This window comes from Parus major, chromosome 23, assembly GCF_001522545.3.
Source record: "Parus major isolate Abel chromosome 23, Parus_major1.1, whole genome shotgun sequence".
Classification (NCBI taxonomy): Eukaryota; Metazoa; Chordata; class Aves; order Passeriformes; family Paridae; genus Parus; species Parus major.
In genome coordinates, this window is record NC_031791.1 from 3,233,911 (window position 1) to 3,252,163 (window position 18,253).

General features: G+C 45.6%; 2 protein-coding genes across 9 annotated transcripts in view; both read left to right on the forward strand.

Annotated features, from left to right (window-relative positions):
- The window catches only part of LOC107214129 (protein argonaute-3), a 34,435-nt gene extending 22,813 nt beyond the window's left edge, over nt 1–11,622 (forward strand). Inside the window, exons 19-22 of one of the 5 annotated variants that reach the window (XM_019008881.1) lie at nt 320–4,052; nt 5,419–5,521; nt 11,108–11,238; nt 11,490–11,622. In XM_019008881.1, the coding sequence (XP_018864426.1) occupies nt 320–428 (109 nt within the window). In that variant the 3' untranslated portion in view covers nt 429–4,052; nt 5,419–5,521; nt 11,108–11,238; nt 11,490–11,622. Of the gene's footprint in view, nt 1–319; nt 4,053–5,418; nt 5,522–11,107 lie in introns of all 5 variants that reach the window. The other 4 variants (XM_019008879.2, XM_033519552.1, XM_019008880.2 and 1 more) reach the window with 4 other exon arrangements.
- TEKT2 (tektin 2) lies at nt 3,955–18,221 on the forward strand. 4 transcript variants are annotated; one of them, XM_033519553.1, is made up of 10 exons: nt 3,955–4,052; nt 13,126–13,297; nt 13,664–13,789; nt 14,439–14,644; nt 15,140–15,283; nt 15,765–15,879; nt 16,222–16,329; nt 16,707–16,850; nt 17,052–17,131; nt 17,812–18,221. In XM_033519553.1, exons 1-10 carry the CDS (start codon nt 3,994–3,996, stop codon nt 18,011–18,013), a joined length of 1,356 nt encoding a protein of 451 aa, XP_033375444.1. In that variant the 5' UTR covers nt 3,955–3,993; the 3' UTR covers nt 18,014–18,221. The 4 variants fall into 4 exon arrangements, with proteins under 4 accessions (XP_033375444.1, XP_015504655.1, XP_015504656.1 ...); XM_015649169.3 differs by lacking the exon at nt 3,955–4,052 and adding an exon at nt 5,419–5,521; XM_015649170.2 differs by lacking the exon at nt 3,955–4,052 and adding an exon at nt 12,033–12,100.
- The last annotated feature ends 32 nt before the right edge of the window (nt 18,222–18,253 follow it).

The window sequence follows — 18,253 nt, forward strand, 5'->3', positions numbered from 1 at the left end:
GTGAAACAGCCTCATGCTGTGCCAGGGGAGGGTCAGGTTTGACATCAGGAGGGATTTCTCCACGGAAAGGAGAAATTTGCATTGGAAGGGGCTGCCCAGGGAGGTGGTGGAGCCCCATCCTTGCAGGTGTTCAAGAACAACTGGACATGGCACTCAGTGCTCAGGGCTGGGTGATGCGGTTGGGATCAATCACAGGTTGGACTTGATCTTACAGGTCATTTCCAGCCTCAGTGATTCTGTCAAAGAGATGCAGAAGCAGCTTTTTGATCCAAATTAATACAATTTACAGCCCTGCCTGTCTCTCCCTCGTTCCCTGCAGTGCTGAAGGGAGCCACGTGTCAGGACAGAGCAACGGGCGAGACCCGCAGGCCCTGGCGAAGGCTGTACAGATTCACCAAGACACCTTACGCACGATGTACTTCGCTTAAGTCAATGACCCGGGAGACACAGAGAGGAGAACTGAGAACTTAAGCCACATACAATGTATGTTTCCAGGGGGTTGGTTTAGGGGCTGTGCCTCCCATCGTGCTGGAGCTGACGCTGTGCAGGGGCGAGAGGCTCACCCTTAAATTGACACGAGGAAGATTGTTTACTTCATCCAGGAACACAGCACTATTATGCAATATGAAACCAGCCAACTGCTTTTTTGCGGCGGGCTCCTGTGGGAAGCACCGCCATAATTTTTTTTTAATTATTATTTCTCGTAGTTTAACCCTCTTCTGCCTTTACCTCAAGTTGCTCGGCAGCACAACTATTGTTGCAAAAAAAAAAAGTAATAATATACTAAAATCTGTTGTGTAATTTAAAACAAAAAACAAACCACCTTTTAGGAACAATCACAGTGATTGTTTGGAGAAGGGAAGTGTGCAAAAAAGAAAATAAGTTTTTAAACCCCATGCATTGAGGAATCTTTCTCTCAGTATTGCCATCGAGCATTCGAATGTGTGAACATATCCAAGTGCATTGGAATGCAGCACTAGCTAGGAAGCAGTGAGTGGGGAAAGATGTTTTGCACACTAATCCAATAATTTGAACCTAATTTAGCCAACGGCTGCCTTTGTGTCTTTTCTCACAGCTTTGGAGTTCCCAGCTCCAAGAGTTCCCTTTCAAAAGCAATCCAAGAAGCTCGTGGTTCATGTGCAGGCAGTAGTGACCCAACTCTTCTTGCTCCCTGGGGGAATTTACTAAAGCTGCTGTTTTACGTAGTCCAAAAGTTTCAATTTTTTCCTATCTGGCGAGTCAAATCTGTTGAAGCTTCATGTAAGATCCAATGTCCCAGGTTTTCTGGGATGACATACAGTAATCACCAGAACTGAAACTTTAGAGCTAAGGTCTTTTTGGAAAAAAAAGAAACCTGCTACTTTACTTGCTGCCTCTCACACCTTAATGTGATTCATATGTATGTGTGTTTGAAGTTTAGCTTACTTTTGTTTCTTTTATATTTATTAGAATAATAATAATGCTTTAATTTAATTATTACAGAACATATGGTCAACAGCAACTTTTTATTTTTTAGAAATGTAATCATGTTTATTTTTAAAAAAAAGAAACTGACAACTTGTTTTGCTATCTTTTAGTGCAATAAGCATTCTAAAGAAAAACTGTGTCCATTGAGCTGTACTGAAGCAGTGTCTGTACCACGGACTGTGGGAGAATGGACACCTCCAGGATTTTAAAAGGACAAAGTAAAAGCCTTAATTTTGAAAGGAAAGTTTTATAGTCAGAAGGAATCTTGAATTTTCCTTTTTTAAATCAAAAAAAATACAAAAAATGCTTCTAGACTTCTGCAAGCTTTACTTGTTGCTGCAGTCTTTTGATTTAACAAAGGAATTGGCCTTATTTTTGGCTTTGAAATGTGGAGCATATTTGAATTAAATGGACAGGGTTTTGTATTAAGATCTCAGTTTTTACATGCTTAGTTAAACCTATTTGACATCAGTAAAATGTCTGGAACGAATAAAAGTTTTTAGGCTTTTTTCCTCTTTGATAGTGACTTTCCTTTTAAAATTAAGTTATTGGTAATTTCATTTCACTTTGCAAATAAAGAGGGCTGGGATAGTTCTAACATGTTAAATTACTGAAATGTGAAACAAACCAATGGGACTCTTTCATTCCACTTTAAAACCAATGTTTAAGATGTCAGAGACGAGCATTTATTCAACAAGGGGACTGGGTAGTTTTGCACTTTGTAAACTTGTGAACTGCATTTTTGACTGTTTTCATTTGCACTGGTTCATAGTATATTTACTGCAGCTGTTTGTATGGGCATTGCTGTGATCCCAGCCCTCCCGACCTCCACCTGCTCTCACATGAAAACCTGGTTGGTCTAAGTAGCTTCTCTCCTCATTCTCAACAAATCAGCTGTTTGCCAATATACTGTATTTTGAGCCTAAAATCTGAGCCCATTTTGCTTCACCAGGCATGAACCCCCTTTTTTCTGCCAGAAAAACCAAGTACTGTATTTTTGTTTGTATATTGTATGAAAATGTCCGTAGTGCTGTTCACAACACTGTCTGCAAGAGCTTTACTAACAGCCGGTGTAGATACCTATTTTATCTCTCAAAACCAAGGAAAATAATGTAAAATACTAACTTGGCAAAGCTAAAATTGCACTGGAAACAGTGGTGGGGGTGGGCATGACTGGAGTGCTCAGAGGGGAGGTGGGGGTGGCTGGGGGGCTCAGCAGGGCCCCGAGGGGTTGGGGACCCCCAGAGCCAGGGGGTCCCAGCTCAGAGTGCCCTGTCCCTGCGAGTGTCTTCGGACACACGTGGTGCAGGGAGGAGGCTGCAACCAAGTCCTTTGAGTGAGGTGGTTTCTCAGTGAGTCTCTCAGATGTTTTTTCCAGTCTGTGGCCTGACACTTTTCTCCTAAAGCTCTCTCAGTAGCAGAGACGTTTGTAAAAGGTTCAGCTTAAGCTTTATACAGAAATTTATTTTGCAACAGAGAACTTTTTTTGTTAAAGAAAACAATTTTACAAAGAGTTCTTGTGGAATTCTGGCATTTAGCTGAAAATTCCTTTTTACAAAGCCTTCTAACTCTCCTTTCAAAGCTGCTTCTCATCCTGCCCACGCTCGGTGACTCGGATTTGAGAAGCGTTTTTGCTCCCTACTTTCACCAAAAACTAAAGAAACTTCATTGGCAAAGTGACTTCAGTTTTCAAGGTAACATTGTACCTGGTTTTCATGTGAAGAGTATTTGGAAGTTTTAATCTCTCCTTAGTTTTGCAAATATCTTCGTCAAGTGCCGATACTTCTTTGTATTACGATATCAAGTTACTGACGTTGTGAGGGCCACACATTTATGATGCTGTAGCTGCTATATTTATTTAAATGGAGATGGACAATTACTGCACTAAGGAATGAGGAGAAAAGCAAGGAATCAAGGTTAGTTAGATATCTTGGGTTTTTTTCAAAAGAGAATTAATGGTGTGAAATATCAAGTGTAACAAAGGGTGCTGTCATTTTAACTGAGATTAAATAGCCAGATATTCTTCTTTTGTTTAAAAACATATATATTTTGATGTTTGCAGTTTGGGGGTGGGGGGTCGGGATAAATGGTACCTCATCTGTGGTGGCAGTTTCCAGTATATTTTCAGAGTATATGGATTTCTTTTATTTTTGTACCTGCTCTCCTTGATAAAGAAAAAAAAAAAATCTCAAATTTTATGTGCTGTTTGAGGAAATCTTGAGTGGCACAGCAGATCCCACTCTCCGGCTGGGAGCTGGCTGTGGATAGTCCAAAGAGGGTTATGGGCACAGGCTGATGGCTCTTCTTGTTTTGCAGACACCGGCCTCGGGTTTCTGCCTGTGGAGAAAAGCAGTTCCCGTCTCCTCAGACACTGCATCGAGACCTCACTTGTACTGAACAAGTGCCACTAAGTGCTCCCATGGTGGGGGCAGCCCCAGGGTATCACCGAGCCCCTCCTCACGCAGCCAGCCCTGCCCAAACCTCCCACCTGGCCACTCCAGATCCAGAGCTGGAGAGAATCGTAGAATGTTTGTGGTTGAGGTGTTAAACTCGCGACATTTGCCAACAGGAGGAGTGACTCCACTGTAAGTCGCCTTTTTCCCTTTCTAGGGACCTGAGCCGTGGCCATTTGACTCAGGATCGCTGTGTCACTGTTCCGTGTGTCATCTGGTTACAAGTGTCCAAAAGTTATTTTTATAGGATTCATTCCGGTGTTCTTTTGGGAGTTTGGCCACAGAAATGGTTTTCAGGAGTAAAATAGGTTTCTGGAAGTTGTCAGTCAAATTATTTCAAGATGCTCTTGGTCCTAAATGATTTTCACTTCTTTATGTACAAATACTTGTCCTATAAAATGCTCAACATGAGATACCACATAGTCTACTGTAAAAATTCCAGCTACAAATACTGGTTTTCTACTAGTCTTAAAGTTCACTCTGGTGAAATTCCAAGCTCAAGCTTGAGGTCTTTTTTTTTTTTTTCCCCTTCTCTTATACTTTCTTCATATCTTGTCCACTTTTGGTATTTTCCCTGTTTTGTGAACTGAGGGTTTAGAACCTTACTCAAAGCACTTTTATAACTAAGGAATCAAAAGCTCAGATTATCTATGTTGGACCTGTAAATTCAGTTTTCAGACATGGTCGTTTCTAAATGGCCATTGTGGTCTCTGGTCAGGCCGGGCAAATGCTCTGTCCCTTTCAGTGCTGTGGAGTTTCATGGCTGCTACTGGCAGGTTGATTTGATCTAGTGAAAAATTCCATATGGGTGTCAAAGGGAAAGATTTCTGTCTGTCTTTTCTACCCAAAGATGGTACTTTAGGTTGATGTTGTGTGTTCGGAATATCATTTTTGGTTTGGCACGTGTTGAAATCAAACTTCACTTAGCCAATTCACTCCTTGTTTTTGTAAAATATCGTGGTTAGAGCTTGAGCTCGTTGATGCTTTCTGCTGATAGAAGATTTTGTACTTTCTGTAGCTGAAGTATGAGCAAGATGGATACAGGATCCTACTCTTACTTCCCAAGCAGAATCTTAAATTCCCGATCTTCATGACACTAAAACCCAAATTGCTGTCCCCTGAGTAGACAAAGGTGCATAGGGAGAGGAAGTAATTGTAAGGGAGAGGCGTTCAAGGGAAAATATCAAAGCATTGGTTTGGCAAGAATGAGAGTGTTGGGGAGACTCCATCCACTTTCCATCCCCCTTGCCCTGGCCTTTCACATCCTGTCTGAGGCACCTCCTCACCTGACATGGGTTGTTACCGTAGGGTCCTTTTCAAATAAAGCAGTTCCACTGTTTAAAACTTGGAGTGACTTTTATTTTTTTTTAAGCAAGACAGTCCTCAGAAAGTGCCTTTTTAGAAGATGGTGCTGTAGATTTTTATTTTCCAGTTGTACGTGGCTGCAAATTTAAGATAAAATTATTGAAAATGCCAAGTGTTTGATGGTATCTTCTAGGTACTTTCAAGCATCAGCTTCTCCGAGTCAGGACCAAGAATGACCAGGAAGGTGTTTTCCTTTTGAGGGAGAGGCATTGAGGAACGATCACCAAATTCAGCTGGTAGGCTGTGGTTAGGTTGGGTTTGGTCTATGTGATTTACCTCTTCATATTGAGGGGGCTGGGGGTTTGGGGTGTGGGAGAAGCCGTGGGGCCATAACTGGTGCTGAGAGGAATCCATACCTCCCGAAGAATGTCTTCTCTTAGGGGAAGCACATTCCCAAAGATGGAGACAAACTGAAGGGTGTCTTTGAAAGATGTCTTAAGGATGGCCTGGGAGATGGTTGGTCCGCACATGGCTTGTGTGTGTTCAGGATGGGTCATTGGGTCTTCTGATTGCCAGCTGAGATCTGGATGCTCTGGATGGGAGCAGCTTGGTGGCTGGGCAATGCCACAGAGGGGGTGGTGAGTTTGGTGAGCGTTCCTGCAGTCAGGAAAAGCTGTAGACTAGACTATTAAACACTGCACCTCAGTAACCTTGTAATGCTGCATAAAGTAATAATAATAGCAAAGTTGTGCTTTGATGACACTGTAATGTGCTTGCACATGCCTGCAAAAAACACTTCCCTTTCTTTTGGTATCGGTCTGAATAGCAGTTATGGGACTTCTCTTTTATGATGAGCCTTGTCCTTTGTTATGGTGTTTCTATATATTTATTGGTGGTCTGTGTGCAGCTCTTAAGTCTGTGTGTCTGCTCTGTGTGTTGCTTTTAACACTTATTTTTAGGCAGGAGAAGTTTCTGAGTGTTTTGGTTTTCTTCTCCAAAGAAAGTTAGCTTAACCAGTTGTGTTTGAGAGGAGACAATTAACCCGCTTGCCATAGACAAGTGCTTCATTGGTACCTTGTTTCTCTACAACTAAAATGACTTTGTGCATTTTATTACTGTTTATAGTGTTGGGCATTCAAGACGTGGAATAATTTGATGTCAGGATATTTTTAAATATCAGGAGCTTAACCACAGAACTCACTGAGTAATTCCAAGTGGTCTCTTTGCAGGAATATGTTCATGTCCAGATTTTGTAGGAGCAAGCAGAACTTCTGGCATAGTCAGCAAAATACATGGGGTTCAGAATCCCAGCACTGGGCAATGCCCTTGCTGAGTTGCCCACACCTTGTTGAGGGGATGCTGCAGCTCCCCAGGCACAAGTTGACTCTCTGCTCTGCAATTTCTTCTGATTAAAGTTTGAGACATGATCTAATGTCTCTTGTAGCTTGTACCAACTTTCTTGTCTTATTGCAGTGCCCAAGGCCACTGTGTTGGTATTTAAGCTTGCCATGATGTTCAATTATTTTATATTTCCAATTTCTCAATGTTACTAGGCTGGGGTTTAGAAAGCATTTTTCAGTCTAAATTCTGAGCCAAAACTGTGTCTCCTGACCCTTTTAGTTGTAGCTGTTTCTATCTTTTAGACTAAAAAGGGCCAAAAACCTTGCACCATCAGCTTGTTTGCAGCAATATTCTCCATCTCCTTCCCTGTCTGTCAACCAACTGCTTTGTTTCATTTATACTGGACCTGTATATTCATTCATACTGAACCTGTTGAGATTTAGAAGGAAAGTTGGTGCCTCTTCTTTCTATCAAAAGGAATGAACTTGCACCTGATAAAGCAGTTTTTTCTGTTGGACACAAATCTCTTGCCTTGGTGTCCATGAGCTGCCACATGGGAAGTTAATTCTAGTAGAAGTGTTTCTGTTGAAGTTGTTGGAGGGTGCATGATGGTTTAAAGTATCCAAATTAAATAAGAGCTAGCAAATCACTAAAAATAGACGTTATTAAAATACTTTAAAATTTAAAAAACAAAAACAACCCAGCAAACCAAAACACAACAAAGGAGCAGCTGCAGGTGGACAGGGAGGACCTTCTCAAGGAGATGGAGAACATGTGGGACATTGAGATCCTGTGGCTATTGGGACAGGTCTACAAGGGAAAGAAAAAGGGTGGAAGAGGCTGAAAGGGCAGACTCAGAGTAACAGAGTGCAGTAGGAGTTATTCAGACTTTAAAAATTACCAAGTGGGAAAATCAAAACAGAATATTGATGCTAATGAAGAAGCAGCAGAGCCTCCTTTGCCTCCTGTAGGAAATGAAAAAGCAAAACTTGACAGTTGGTGTTTTTCTTCAGTACCTTTCAGTAATTAAAAAGGCCTGTAAGAACGATAGGAGTGAACTTTTAGGAGGGCCAGTTGCCACAGGATACGGGGTGATGGTTTTAAACTAAGGGAGGTCAGTTTGAATTAGATTTAAGAAGTTTTTTATAATGTGTGTGATAAAACACTGGCACAGGTTGCCCAGAAAAGCTGTGGCTGCCCCATCCCTGAAAACATCCAAGCTGTCAGGTTGGCTGGGGCTTGGAGCAACCTGGTCCAGAGGTGCCAGGTCACAGCAGGGGGATTTGTCTGGATGAGCTTTAAAAGATCCCTTCCAACCCAAATTACTCTTATTCTCTGACTGCTAATTAAAAAACTAATATATGAGGAAAAAAGCATGTTCCTGTATATTTTTAAGGGTGCCTGTTCTTCTCCAGGACTGTGCTGCAAGCAGGTGGCAATGCCTGTGACAGCTCCCCCCTGAAATCAAACTCTGGTTTTATCCAAACCTTGGAATCCCTTACTTGGGTGAAACAGATGCAATTTCCAGTGAATCCACTGGTTCAAACAGCAGTGACCCACGGGAGTTGTGATTTTCAAATTTGTGAGCAATATGTGGCCCTCCTGTACAATACAGATGCCCTGAGAGATTGCTGGTTACCTGGAGGTGTACCCGACTCCCAGGAACAGCAGCAGGCAGGTGTAGAGGTCATTTTGCTGTAGCACTGCAGTTGTTCTGCTTTTACTCAACTCTTACCTCCCCATTCCCTGAACAGGGTCTTTCTCCCTCCACTGCCTGTATGGAATTAGCCATGTTGAGGCTGCTTTGACTGAGTGGAGCACAGATCAGCTCTGGATGTGAGAGTGGGATGGTGAAAAAAGCCTGTAGAAACAAAGGACTGGGTAGGAGGTGGGTGGGTGTCAGGTGAGCTGTGATCAGCTCACACCTTTCAGGGACATTGATGGGGACATCAGACATGACCTTGGGTATCCTGAACTTCTTGTGTTGGACTTGAACTCACTGAGAGCAAGTATGTGCCTTTTTCTGACCAGGAACAGAGCTGGAAAAACCTGTACTTGCAATGGTAGGATGGTTAGTATTTTTCTTGTTTTTAAAGCTCAAAGTCCTTGGTCAGACTTGGATTTCTGTTGAATTACTTAATCAAAGCAAGCCCTGAATTATTTGTGAATTAGAACTACCCAGAGAGGAGAAGCTTTTAAAATAAGTGGTTTCTGCAGAGTGATGTCATCAAATAAACCTACTTCGTGGTAGACTTGCAATTTTTAAAATAAAATTTAACCTTGATATGTTTATCTAATGAGAATCATTAATTCTGCCTTTATTTGAATGTTGCCTGTCCAGTGATGTCCTCACTCTTTACTGTGCTCCTGCAGCTTTCCATACACTCCATTGCCTCTCCCCTCTCCACCCACATGGAGGTTGCAGGGACATGGGGAATGTTGTCCAATGAATGTCAGGGAGCAGTGCAAAGCTCTGACTCAGTGGGAACATGGAGGTGAGGATTAAACATCACAGATAAGTTCAAAAAGGAGTTTGCCAGCAGCAGGGGGGTGGCTGTGTCTGGGAACAGAATCGTGTGGTCACTTGGGTGTGGAAAGAGGAACAATCCCCCATCCTCTGACACCAGATCCCCATTGTAGACACTGCACTGTGCAGAAGTAGGCACCTGTGTGCTTAGATGCCAGTTTGGGCTTTAAACTGCTAAAAAAGTGGGTTTTCAGACCAAAATGGAAGAGCTTTTCCCCCAAGTTCTCTTTGAAGCTGTTTTGAGACATTGGTATGTTGGCCAGCCAGGAGTTCTGGAATCAGCTGGCTCTGAAGCAGTTTCCCTTTCTGACCTGGGGGAAACGATTCTGCCTCATTTATCATCTAGAAAATGTTTGTGATGATTCATGTCACCTTATGAGAGTAAGTTACTAGGTAATCTGAGGGTGAACCATGTCATGACAGGGTGAACTCATGATACAAACCCGTGCAATTCTTGCATGTTTGCATCTTCCAGTGAATCCAGTTGTTTGGAGCCCATTCTTGCTGGGAGCTGGAGCTCTTGCCTCCCATCCCATTGCAGCTCTGCCCGAGACTGAAGCCCCTTGGGGTCAGTCCCATGTTTGCCATCTTGCTTTCTTTAAACGAACCCATTTGTTGTAAAACAGATGCTCAAAGGGCAAGTTTGAAATTAAATGGGTTTTTTAAATTAAAGGGGTTTTTTTTTCATTGCTGAGAATTACACAGGTCTTTCAAATGCATTTGGCAGTTGGAACATTAATTCTGTAACACTATCTAGCAACACAAAAATATGGCTGTATGTTAAGTTTAGGGCCATGCTTGCCCATAAATCATAGATCCACAACCCATTTCAGTATAGGTGTGCAAAGGTTAGCTTTTAAAATAGTTACTAATAAACTTTCATTTTGCTTACATTTGCAAATCTCTTAAATATCTTCAAAACCAGTTTCTTTGGTAGAAAATACATGTCTTGGTAGGTAGTGTCCACTCAGTTGTAATAGCAAAGTGATGCCCACTTGAGCAATGCTGAATTTAAAAAACTTTTGAAGTTTTAGAACCTGATGGTGTTCCAGCAGAGGGAAAACTTGAGTATTGCTCCTGAAGTAGTGAGGATAATTGAACACCAACAAAACTTGGTGAGAGGAAGAATGCCAGAGATGGAGTTTGGCTTCTGGCAACTTTGCAGTGCACAATGGCTTCTTCTGGGTACTCGCTTTTGTGCATCACTTCTCTCCTGTGGCTGTAGTGTTTACTTTTTTTAAAATGTGATTTCTGTTTTTCAGTGAAATCTTCTCATTTTTGCAGTTTTCAGTGTTGAATCTCACCTTGAGACAACTACGTTTTCCTGTAGAAAAACCTGCTTCTAGCTCATTGTGTTTGGTATCTGTTTGCAGGCAGATGTGGAAAGTGAGCTGCAGCACAGCAGTGGGGCAGGCAAAGTGAGTTTTGAGTCAGAAATGTTGATTTTACAGGCACTGGTGTACAGATCAGTGTTCCAGGGCAGCAGTGACACTTTGGGCTTGCAGGGTATGGACCCTCCTGCCTGATGTTCTTTTCTTTTCCCTTGGTATAAGTAGTTCAGCTCCCCAGGTTGCCTCATGATGGATAAACGGTGCTTGGTGGGGAAAAACTGGGCTGTTCACCTGGCTGGAGGTCTGTGATCATGGACAAGGACATTGCCTGTCAGCAGGTGTTACTTCAGAACTTTCACAGTAATTGGTAACTTTTGGTTATGAGCCAATATTAAAGGATTTTCAGAAGGTGGCCCAGGTGGCATTGTGTGTGCCATAAACATCACTGGCCAGTGAACTGTGTTAGTTTTGGAGACTGCTGGAAACAATGTCACACATAAAAATTTTGTGTATTTAACACCATGTGTTTAAATTGTTTTAAAAAAGTCATGCTGTTTGGGATTCTTTTTTCTGAATGAAATTCTAATAAACCAGTCCTGGTGGATTGATCCTCTCCCATGTGTCTGCTCTTTCTCATATGCTGGTAACTGCTCCCCTGTTTTGGTGTCCCATTGCTTCGACAGGAGTGTGAATGTGTTCCCACCATGAAGGTCCTGGGGGCTGTCGAAGCAAAAGGGAGATGTTTCAAGAGTAAAGTAGAGCTGTGACTTGAGACGTTGCACAAATAGATTGTAGATGGATGGCAAACAAACTGGTAAAAGCCTTTATTTTTACTTAACCATCTTGACCATGTGTGCCTCTTTGTACCGTGGCCTGCAGCCGTGCGGGGTGGGAGGGAACGTGTTGGTGTTTGAGATGTACTTGCTAAGCTGAAGCAGTGTCCTCTGCCCCTTCTCCCTTTCCGGAAAAATTGTTCTTGCCAAAATTTTCTACCTGTTGCAAGAGTTGCTTTCCTTCCAGCACAGTAAAATGTTGACTTCTCTCACTGTTCCTTCCCTCTCGTAGGCATCTGTAACCTCTGTACGACTGTGTATAGGACACAGCAGTCATCGATCTCTGCTGGCTATAGATACCATCAACTTGCGTGTATTGTAAACAAACTGTATTCATTTGAAAAATAAAATTTTTTTGAAATGCACGTGTGTGAGACTATTTATACTTGCATCATTTTGATTTATTCCCAAAGCAAGGAGCAGATGGAAGTGTTGGTCTGGGTTGGGGAGATGTGGATGGAGGCACACCAGGCACATCTAAGGAGAGAAAACCATTTACTTTTGGTCTACTTTGTATTTTAATGCCGTTTAACTAAATTTAGAAGAAAAAAAAAAAGGCAAGAGCTTGTCAAAGTGCCCACATCCTGGGGCAGGATGGCTGTGGAAATGAGAGAGCTCTGGAAGTGGACACCCCCAGCTCGTTCCTGCTTTATGGGCCATTTCGTGGGATTTTTTTAAACCACATTATTTGGCACTGATTTGGGCGCTGCTTTGCTGCAGTTTGCCGTGTCCCTGTCATCGACACCCGCCCAAGAGCCGCCGCCGCACCCGCCGGGGCCCCCCGGCAACGGCCCCGCGCGAGAGCGGGGAACGGTGAGGGGACAGCGGGTATCGGCCGGGAAGGTGCGGGGACAGCGGGGATAGGCCGGGAACGGTGAGGGAAGAGGGGGGACGAGGGGATCGACCAGACAAAGTGAGAGGAAAGTGGAGGTCATCTGGGAACAGTGAGTGGAGAGGGGCAAAATCGGCCGGTAACGGTGAGGTGAGAGAGCGGCCCCGCCCTGGCCCAGCCCTGAGGCGGAAGCCAAAGCACGGCGGGTCCGGAGGAGCTGAGTGCCCTCATACCAGCCGGGGTGAGGCCCCTTGCGAGCTGGCGGCTGAGCCCTTTCCCTTTTTCTCCCCTTTCCGTCTTTCCCCTCCACCTGCGGTCGGGACCCTGTGCCCCGCGGCCCTTTGTGCCCTCCCTCGAGGCTTGGCCTGGACATCCCCGTCAACCCAACTTCATGTCGGTGGCTGTGCTTGAGGAGCTCCGGCCCAGCGCCCTGTGCCCCCGGGGGCTGCGGCAGACACGGCATATCCCGCTGCCAAGGGATTTTGTCCCAGAACTGCCCCTGACTGTGGGTTTGGGCACCTGCAGCCCCCTCGGGAGCTCCTTGGACCTTCTGGAGTGGGGTCTGCCCGTCAGTTTCTGCCCGTTGTGTATGGTGTGCTGGAAAAAAGGATAAGCTTAAAAACTCAGCTGTTCCTTCAAAGCCTTGGAGCCCCCTGGGGTCACAGCCCAGGGCTGAGCCTTCAGTAGTAGCACAACAAAATCTGTCATGTCCTCAGCTGTTTTTGTCCAAACTCAGTAAATATCATATAGAAGCTGGTGCTGTGAGCAGCTCCTTGTCCCTGAAAACAGTTCCATTCCTAGGGAGGAACAGGTGGGACAGGTGCACAGGGTTTTTCCCTCTGGCCCAGGGCAGAGGATGGCTCCCATCATCTGCCCTTGTGCTCCCCCATTTTAAGGACTTGAGTCTGCATTAGGCCAGGTGCCAGGTTGTAGCTTGCTGCTGCTTTTCTCCTGAAGAGCTCTGTAGATTTTGGCTGCAGCTCCATTTTGGGTGTATTTCCATGAATAAACACATAAATCTTCCACTTCCTTTCAGACACCTGTTCAGCGAGATGGCCTCACTAAGTATAAAGCCAGGCCAGCGCTTCACCTTGCCAGACTGGCAGAACAACTCCCTCCTCATCTCAGCTGATGCCGAACAGCAGCGTTTTAATTCCCATCATATCCGGCAGGAAGGACGAGCTCTCCGCAATGAAACTGGCAACCAGGTGAGCCCTCTGGCAGAGGGTTTGCTCACAGGTTTGTCAGGATACTGGGCTGAGGAGCTGGGGAGAGTGTTTAGATTTGGGTGTATGGGTACCTGTACAGAACATGCTAAATATGGACATTTGCTCCCTGTAAACCCACCTGCAATGATGTATCTGTACTGTCATGAAATCCCCCTTGTGTGTTTCTCACATTCACTGGCACTCATGTTCTCTGTGCTCTCCATTTGTGTAAATGACTGTGATTCCAGATGGCAAGGTGTTGTATTCCTGTGAGAGGCTCAGTCAGTCCTGAAAATGAGGAAGGGCTTCAGCAAGATTCACAACTACAATTTTAAAAAGAGTAATGGCATTTCTCTCTAATTCCAGGCAAGATGGGATGAGCACAACAGCCGAACCCGCCTCAATGATCGTATTATCAGCGTGGACAGATGGAGAGAGGCCCTGGCCAAATGCCTCACAGAGATTGATTTGGAAATTGATGCCTTAACCAAAGTATGTTGGGAAGGCAGATGGCTGGAAATGAACTTACACTCTCAACATGGGATGTGAAATAACTGAGGCTTGTCTTGTGCAATGGGCAAGCCCATCTGGAGTTCAAGGAGGGGCTTCTCACTAGATATATTTGTGTGTGTGTATATATATATATATATATTTATTTTATACTGAGATCCATACTTGATGGAATGACTTCCTGGAAAACAAACCACTGTGTTCTTGGCTCAGCCAAACCATGTCATGCAGCTGTATATTGCATGTTTGGATTTCTGGGTAGATTTTTTTGTTTGGACTTTTTATAAATCTCTGAAGGATAATAAGAAGTATGTTAACACCATCCTTCAAAAATTTTTGGGTTTAAATAGAGAATAGCAGTGGGAGATCTCTGATACTGTGAGTTCTAAACCCAGAGGCTGCTGCTGCTTCTGGAGTTAATCCCCAGCAAGGTGTGATTCTCAATGCAAATAGCAGGTGTAGAGGACTGTGGTGTTTGGCTCTGGAAATATTTATTCCAGACTTGATAAAAGGTTTCAGAACTGCAAAGACGATGTAATCCCTCTTAATGATGGTATGGGTGGGTTCCCCTTCCTTTCTCTTTCCCATCTCTAAAAGATCCCTCCTACGCATGTTTGATTGCTTCTTCCAGGTGAAGGAAGCAGCAGAAAATGCCATCCAGGCAAAGAACTTGTGTTTGGATGTTGCCATTGAGTGCCTGATGTTCCGTGAGAGTCGTCGTGACATTGATGTGGTGAGAGATCCTGCAGAAGAGGAGCTACTCAAAGAGGTGAAGGTGATTGAGAAAACCAAGAAAGAACTGCAGCAGCGAGTGGATGATGCCTTCAAACAGTTCTGGTGAGGAGTGACAGCTTTTGGCTGATGACTGCTCTCTTTGCTTGGTCCCAGATACTTCATATGCCTCTAATGCCACGCTGAGATGGGCAGACAGGCAGGCAGGGAACTACACACGAGCCCTGGATGATTTTCAGGGTCTGGGGTTTGCAGGGAAGGGTGTGTCAAGGGCAACTTCACAATCACCCTTTGGAAATTTTGTCCCAGATCTCTTGTACCACCTGCCCATTTAGGAATCAGTGGCCACAAGGTGTTAAAGCTCCCAGGCCCTGATACTCAGGGAGTCCTTTGCAGCTCCATTCTCCAGGGCAATAGCAGTGCAGGGTCCGAGGCAGCCAGGCAGGCACTGCTGGGCAGGTCGGGCTTATTTCCCAGGGAGTGTGGGAGCTCATAATTTACATCACAAAGTTGACTGACACAGTGATGAAGGCTTTGGGAATTGTGAGCTGCCCCTGCCCTGGGCCTGCTCCCCACTGACTCAAGCCTGGTTCTCTGCAGTCTCTTAAAGGAAGCTCGTCAGCAGCTGAGCTGTGACCACAGGCACAAGGTGGAAGCATTGGAACTTGATCGGCAGTGCATGTCCTTCAATCCCACCTCTGGTAACATCTCCTTCAAGGTCAATCCAACACGGATCCCAGACGGGTAAGGAAAAAAAAATCTGTCCTTGTGTGGCCAAATCTGCCCCGAGCCCTGGGATACTTTTTCCTTCCATGCTGTGGGGCTTGATGGGTAGAGTTTTGGAGAGAGCTCAAAACAGAAGTTGGCTGTGGCATAGGGAAGCCACAGACTTTTGGGAGATAGTCTTTGTCACCACAAATCCAGCAGAGGCCAGGTGCCCTGCCTCCCTCCTGTCTGGCTGTAGGTGACTCTCAGCAGGTGGTGTCACCTCTGTGCAGCTGGTCCCCCTGAGCTGTGTCATTTTCACTTGCCTGGCATTCCCTTCCATGAATGGGATGTGTCCCTGGGTGGAGCAGATGTTGGGCCTGATGGGGTTCAGTTTCTGAGGAGATTAGGCAAGATGTGACCAGAATAATTTTGTGCTGCCATACTGGCCTGCAGCAGGTGGTTCCTTTAAAATGTCTTGCAAACACTCATTTTATTTTTGTAACTGATTTGTTCACAGAACAACTGCACTTCATGAGTGGGAACTGAACAGCCAGTGTAACAAGGACCATGCTGAGGCAGAAATGAAAGCCTCAGTTGATCTCCGAGGAGCAATCACACTTAGCATTGCCCAGGTAAACTCTTTGCTCTCTTGGCCCAGAATCTGTGATGCCATTCTGGATCTGGTGTGGGAGAGTGGCAGGCATGTCTCTGTATCTGTTTGGAAGCAGCTGCCCTCCTAGTTTAAGTAGGAGTTTGGTTATACTGCAGAGCTTGCAGCAGTCTCAGCAAGCTGGAGGACATGTCCTTGTCCATTGATCCCTGCCTTTTGGCTGCTGGGGGAGTGTGACCTGCACACATGTGGCAGCAACCAAACCCAAGTTTTGCTCCTGGGTTTGTCCCAGCCTTCCAGGCACAGCTTGGGGGAGACACAGACACCTTGCAGCCATGTGTGACTGGAGCCGTTCTCTCCTCAGACAAACAATGAGCTGGATGCTCAGCGTATAGCTACAGAGTTTGCACTGAGGAAGAGGATTAGAGACATGGAAGGAGCCCTTAGTGAGCTGAGATGGCAGGAACAGAATGTAAGTGTTGTTTCTTTGGTCTTCGACTACAACCCTGGCTGGGAATGGAATCCCAAAGGCTGTTTGTTACAGGGAAAGTGACTCAGCCTGAGCATAGTTTCCACATGTTTGCTGTTCAGTGGCACACATACAACCCCAGCAGTATCCCACCTCTCATAAGTGCTTTTCTGGCACTGCTTGGCAGCACTGCCAGGTTTGGGCCTTTTTATCTCACCCCTTGTCTCAGCAGCACCATCCTGATCCATATGGAAGCCAAGGATTCAGTCCTCAGAAGCCCTTGAGTAAAATCTATCCAGCACAGTAACATTCCCACAGACACGAGGAGCAGTTTCCCAGTCTGTATCTTGGGCTGTCCCTCATGACATGTCTATCCTTAGACCTTGAAGGAAATCACTGAAATGGAGGAGGAGATCCGGCAGCTGGAGGAAGATCTCCGGAAGAGAACACTGGATCTGAAAGTGGCTCACACCCGCCTGGAGACGCGCACATACCGGCCCCACATTGAACTCTGCCAGGATCAGGTACCTCACATGGCGTGGTCCCTGCAGGGAACTGACTGGGAATGGGGCTTTGAAAAATGTGGATGAGTTTTGGAGCAGCTGAGCAATGGATCCTACAGTGACATAGCACAGCAAGGAAATGTCAGAGCTGGGGGAGAGGAAAGTGAAGGAACTGTGGCCTTTGACAACACCCTGTTAAGTGCTGTCCCCTCCTCCCTGCAGGCTCAGTATGGACTGACCGACGAGGTCCAGCAGCTGGAGGGGGCAATCCGTGTGCTCCAGAAGAAGCGGACAGAGTCACAGTGAGTGTCCTGCTGCCCAGGAACAGCAGTGCTCAGCACTGGCCTGACCGGATGAGGCTGTGGGTGTCCCTGCTCTGGGCACGCCTCCAGCCTCTTGGTGCTCATGGTACTTGGGTTCATGAGGGGCAGCAGTGTTTGGGCTTGGTGGGTGCAGGATGCAGGCACAAGGGTCTATGCTGGAATGGGAATGAGGCACCTCTGACCCATGCTTGACTCTGAATTCATCCAGGCCCTGGCTGGGCCAAAAGGGACAAAAAAAGAGAGTGACAATGAAGAAACAGAAGTGCTGCTGTGTGCTGGCAGCTCCCTGGGTGCACATTTCTTGCTGCCCTCCCAGAGCAGTGTGAAGCCTCGCTATTCACTGCCCCAAACAATAAGTATCTGATGAGTTTGCTCTTTGTACAGGGCCAAATGCTGCCAGAAAGTGGGAAGTTGGGTGTTTCCTGTCCAGTTTAAAATCATGGAATATCCTGAGTTGGGAGAGACACACAAGAATTACTGAGACCAACTCCTGGCCCTGCACAGGACACCCCAACAATCCCACCCTGTGCTTGAAAGCATTTTCCAAATGTTCCTTGAGCTTTGGCAGGCTTAGTGCTGTGACCATTCCCTGGGGACCCTGTTCCTGGGAAGCAATGCAGCATTTGATCCCAGCTCCTGTCCCATCTGCTCATTCCTAGGGATGCCTTGGATGCTCTTTACCGACAACTTCACCGAATTCAGACTGATATTGGCTACAAAACCAATTCCCTGCAGCTGGACAACAAGTGCATGGACACCCGGAAAAAGCTCGTGGTCCCTGTGGAGAAATTTGAACCAGAGGTCGATGCCATCAACCGCACCAGGAACCTGCCGAGGAAGAGTCAGCTGGAGCTGGCTTAGCCTACAGGGAATTGTGCAAGCGCGGGGGAAAACTCCCGGTGATTCAGTTCCGTAGTGAGGAAAAGCGACATCTGTGTCGTGTTTTGGGAGAATGGAGTTCTCCTAGTTTGTTTTGTAACTGTCTGGCCCTTGGATGATGTTTACAGCCTCCCGCGCTCCGAGGAGATTTATAAACAATAAAGGGCCTGTCCCCAGTTGTCATCCGCGATGATTAAATCCAGCTGGATTCCAGGAGGGATT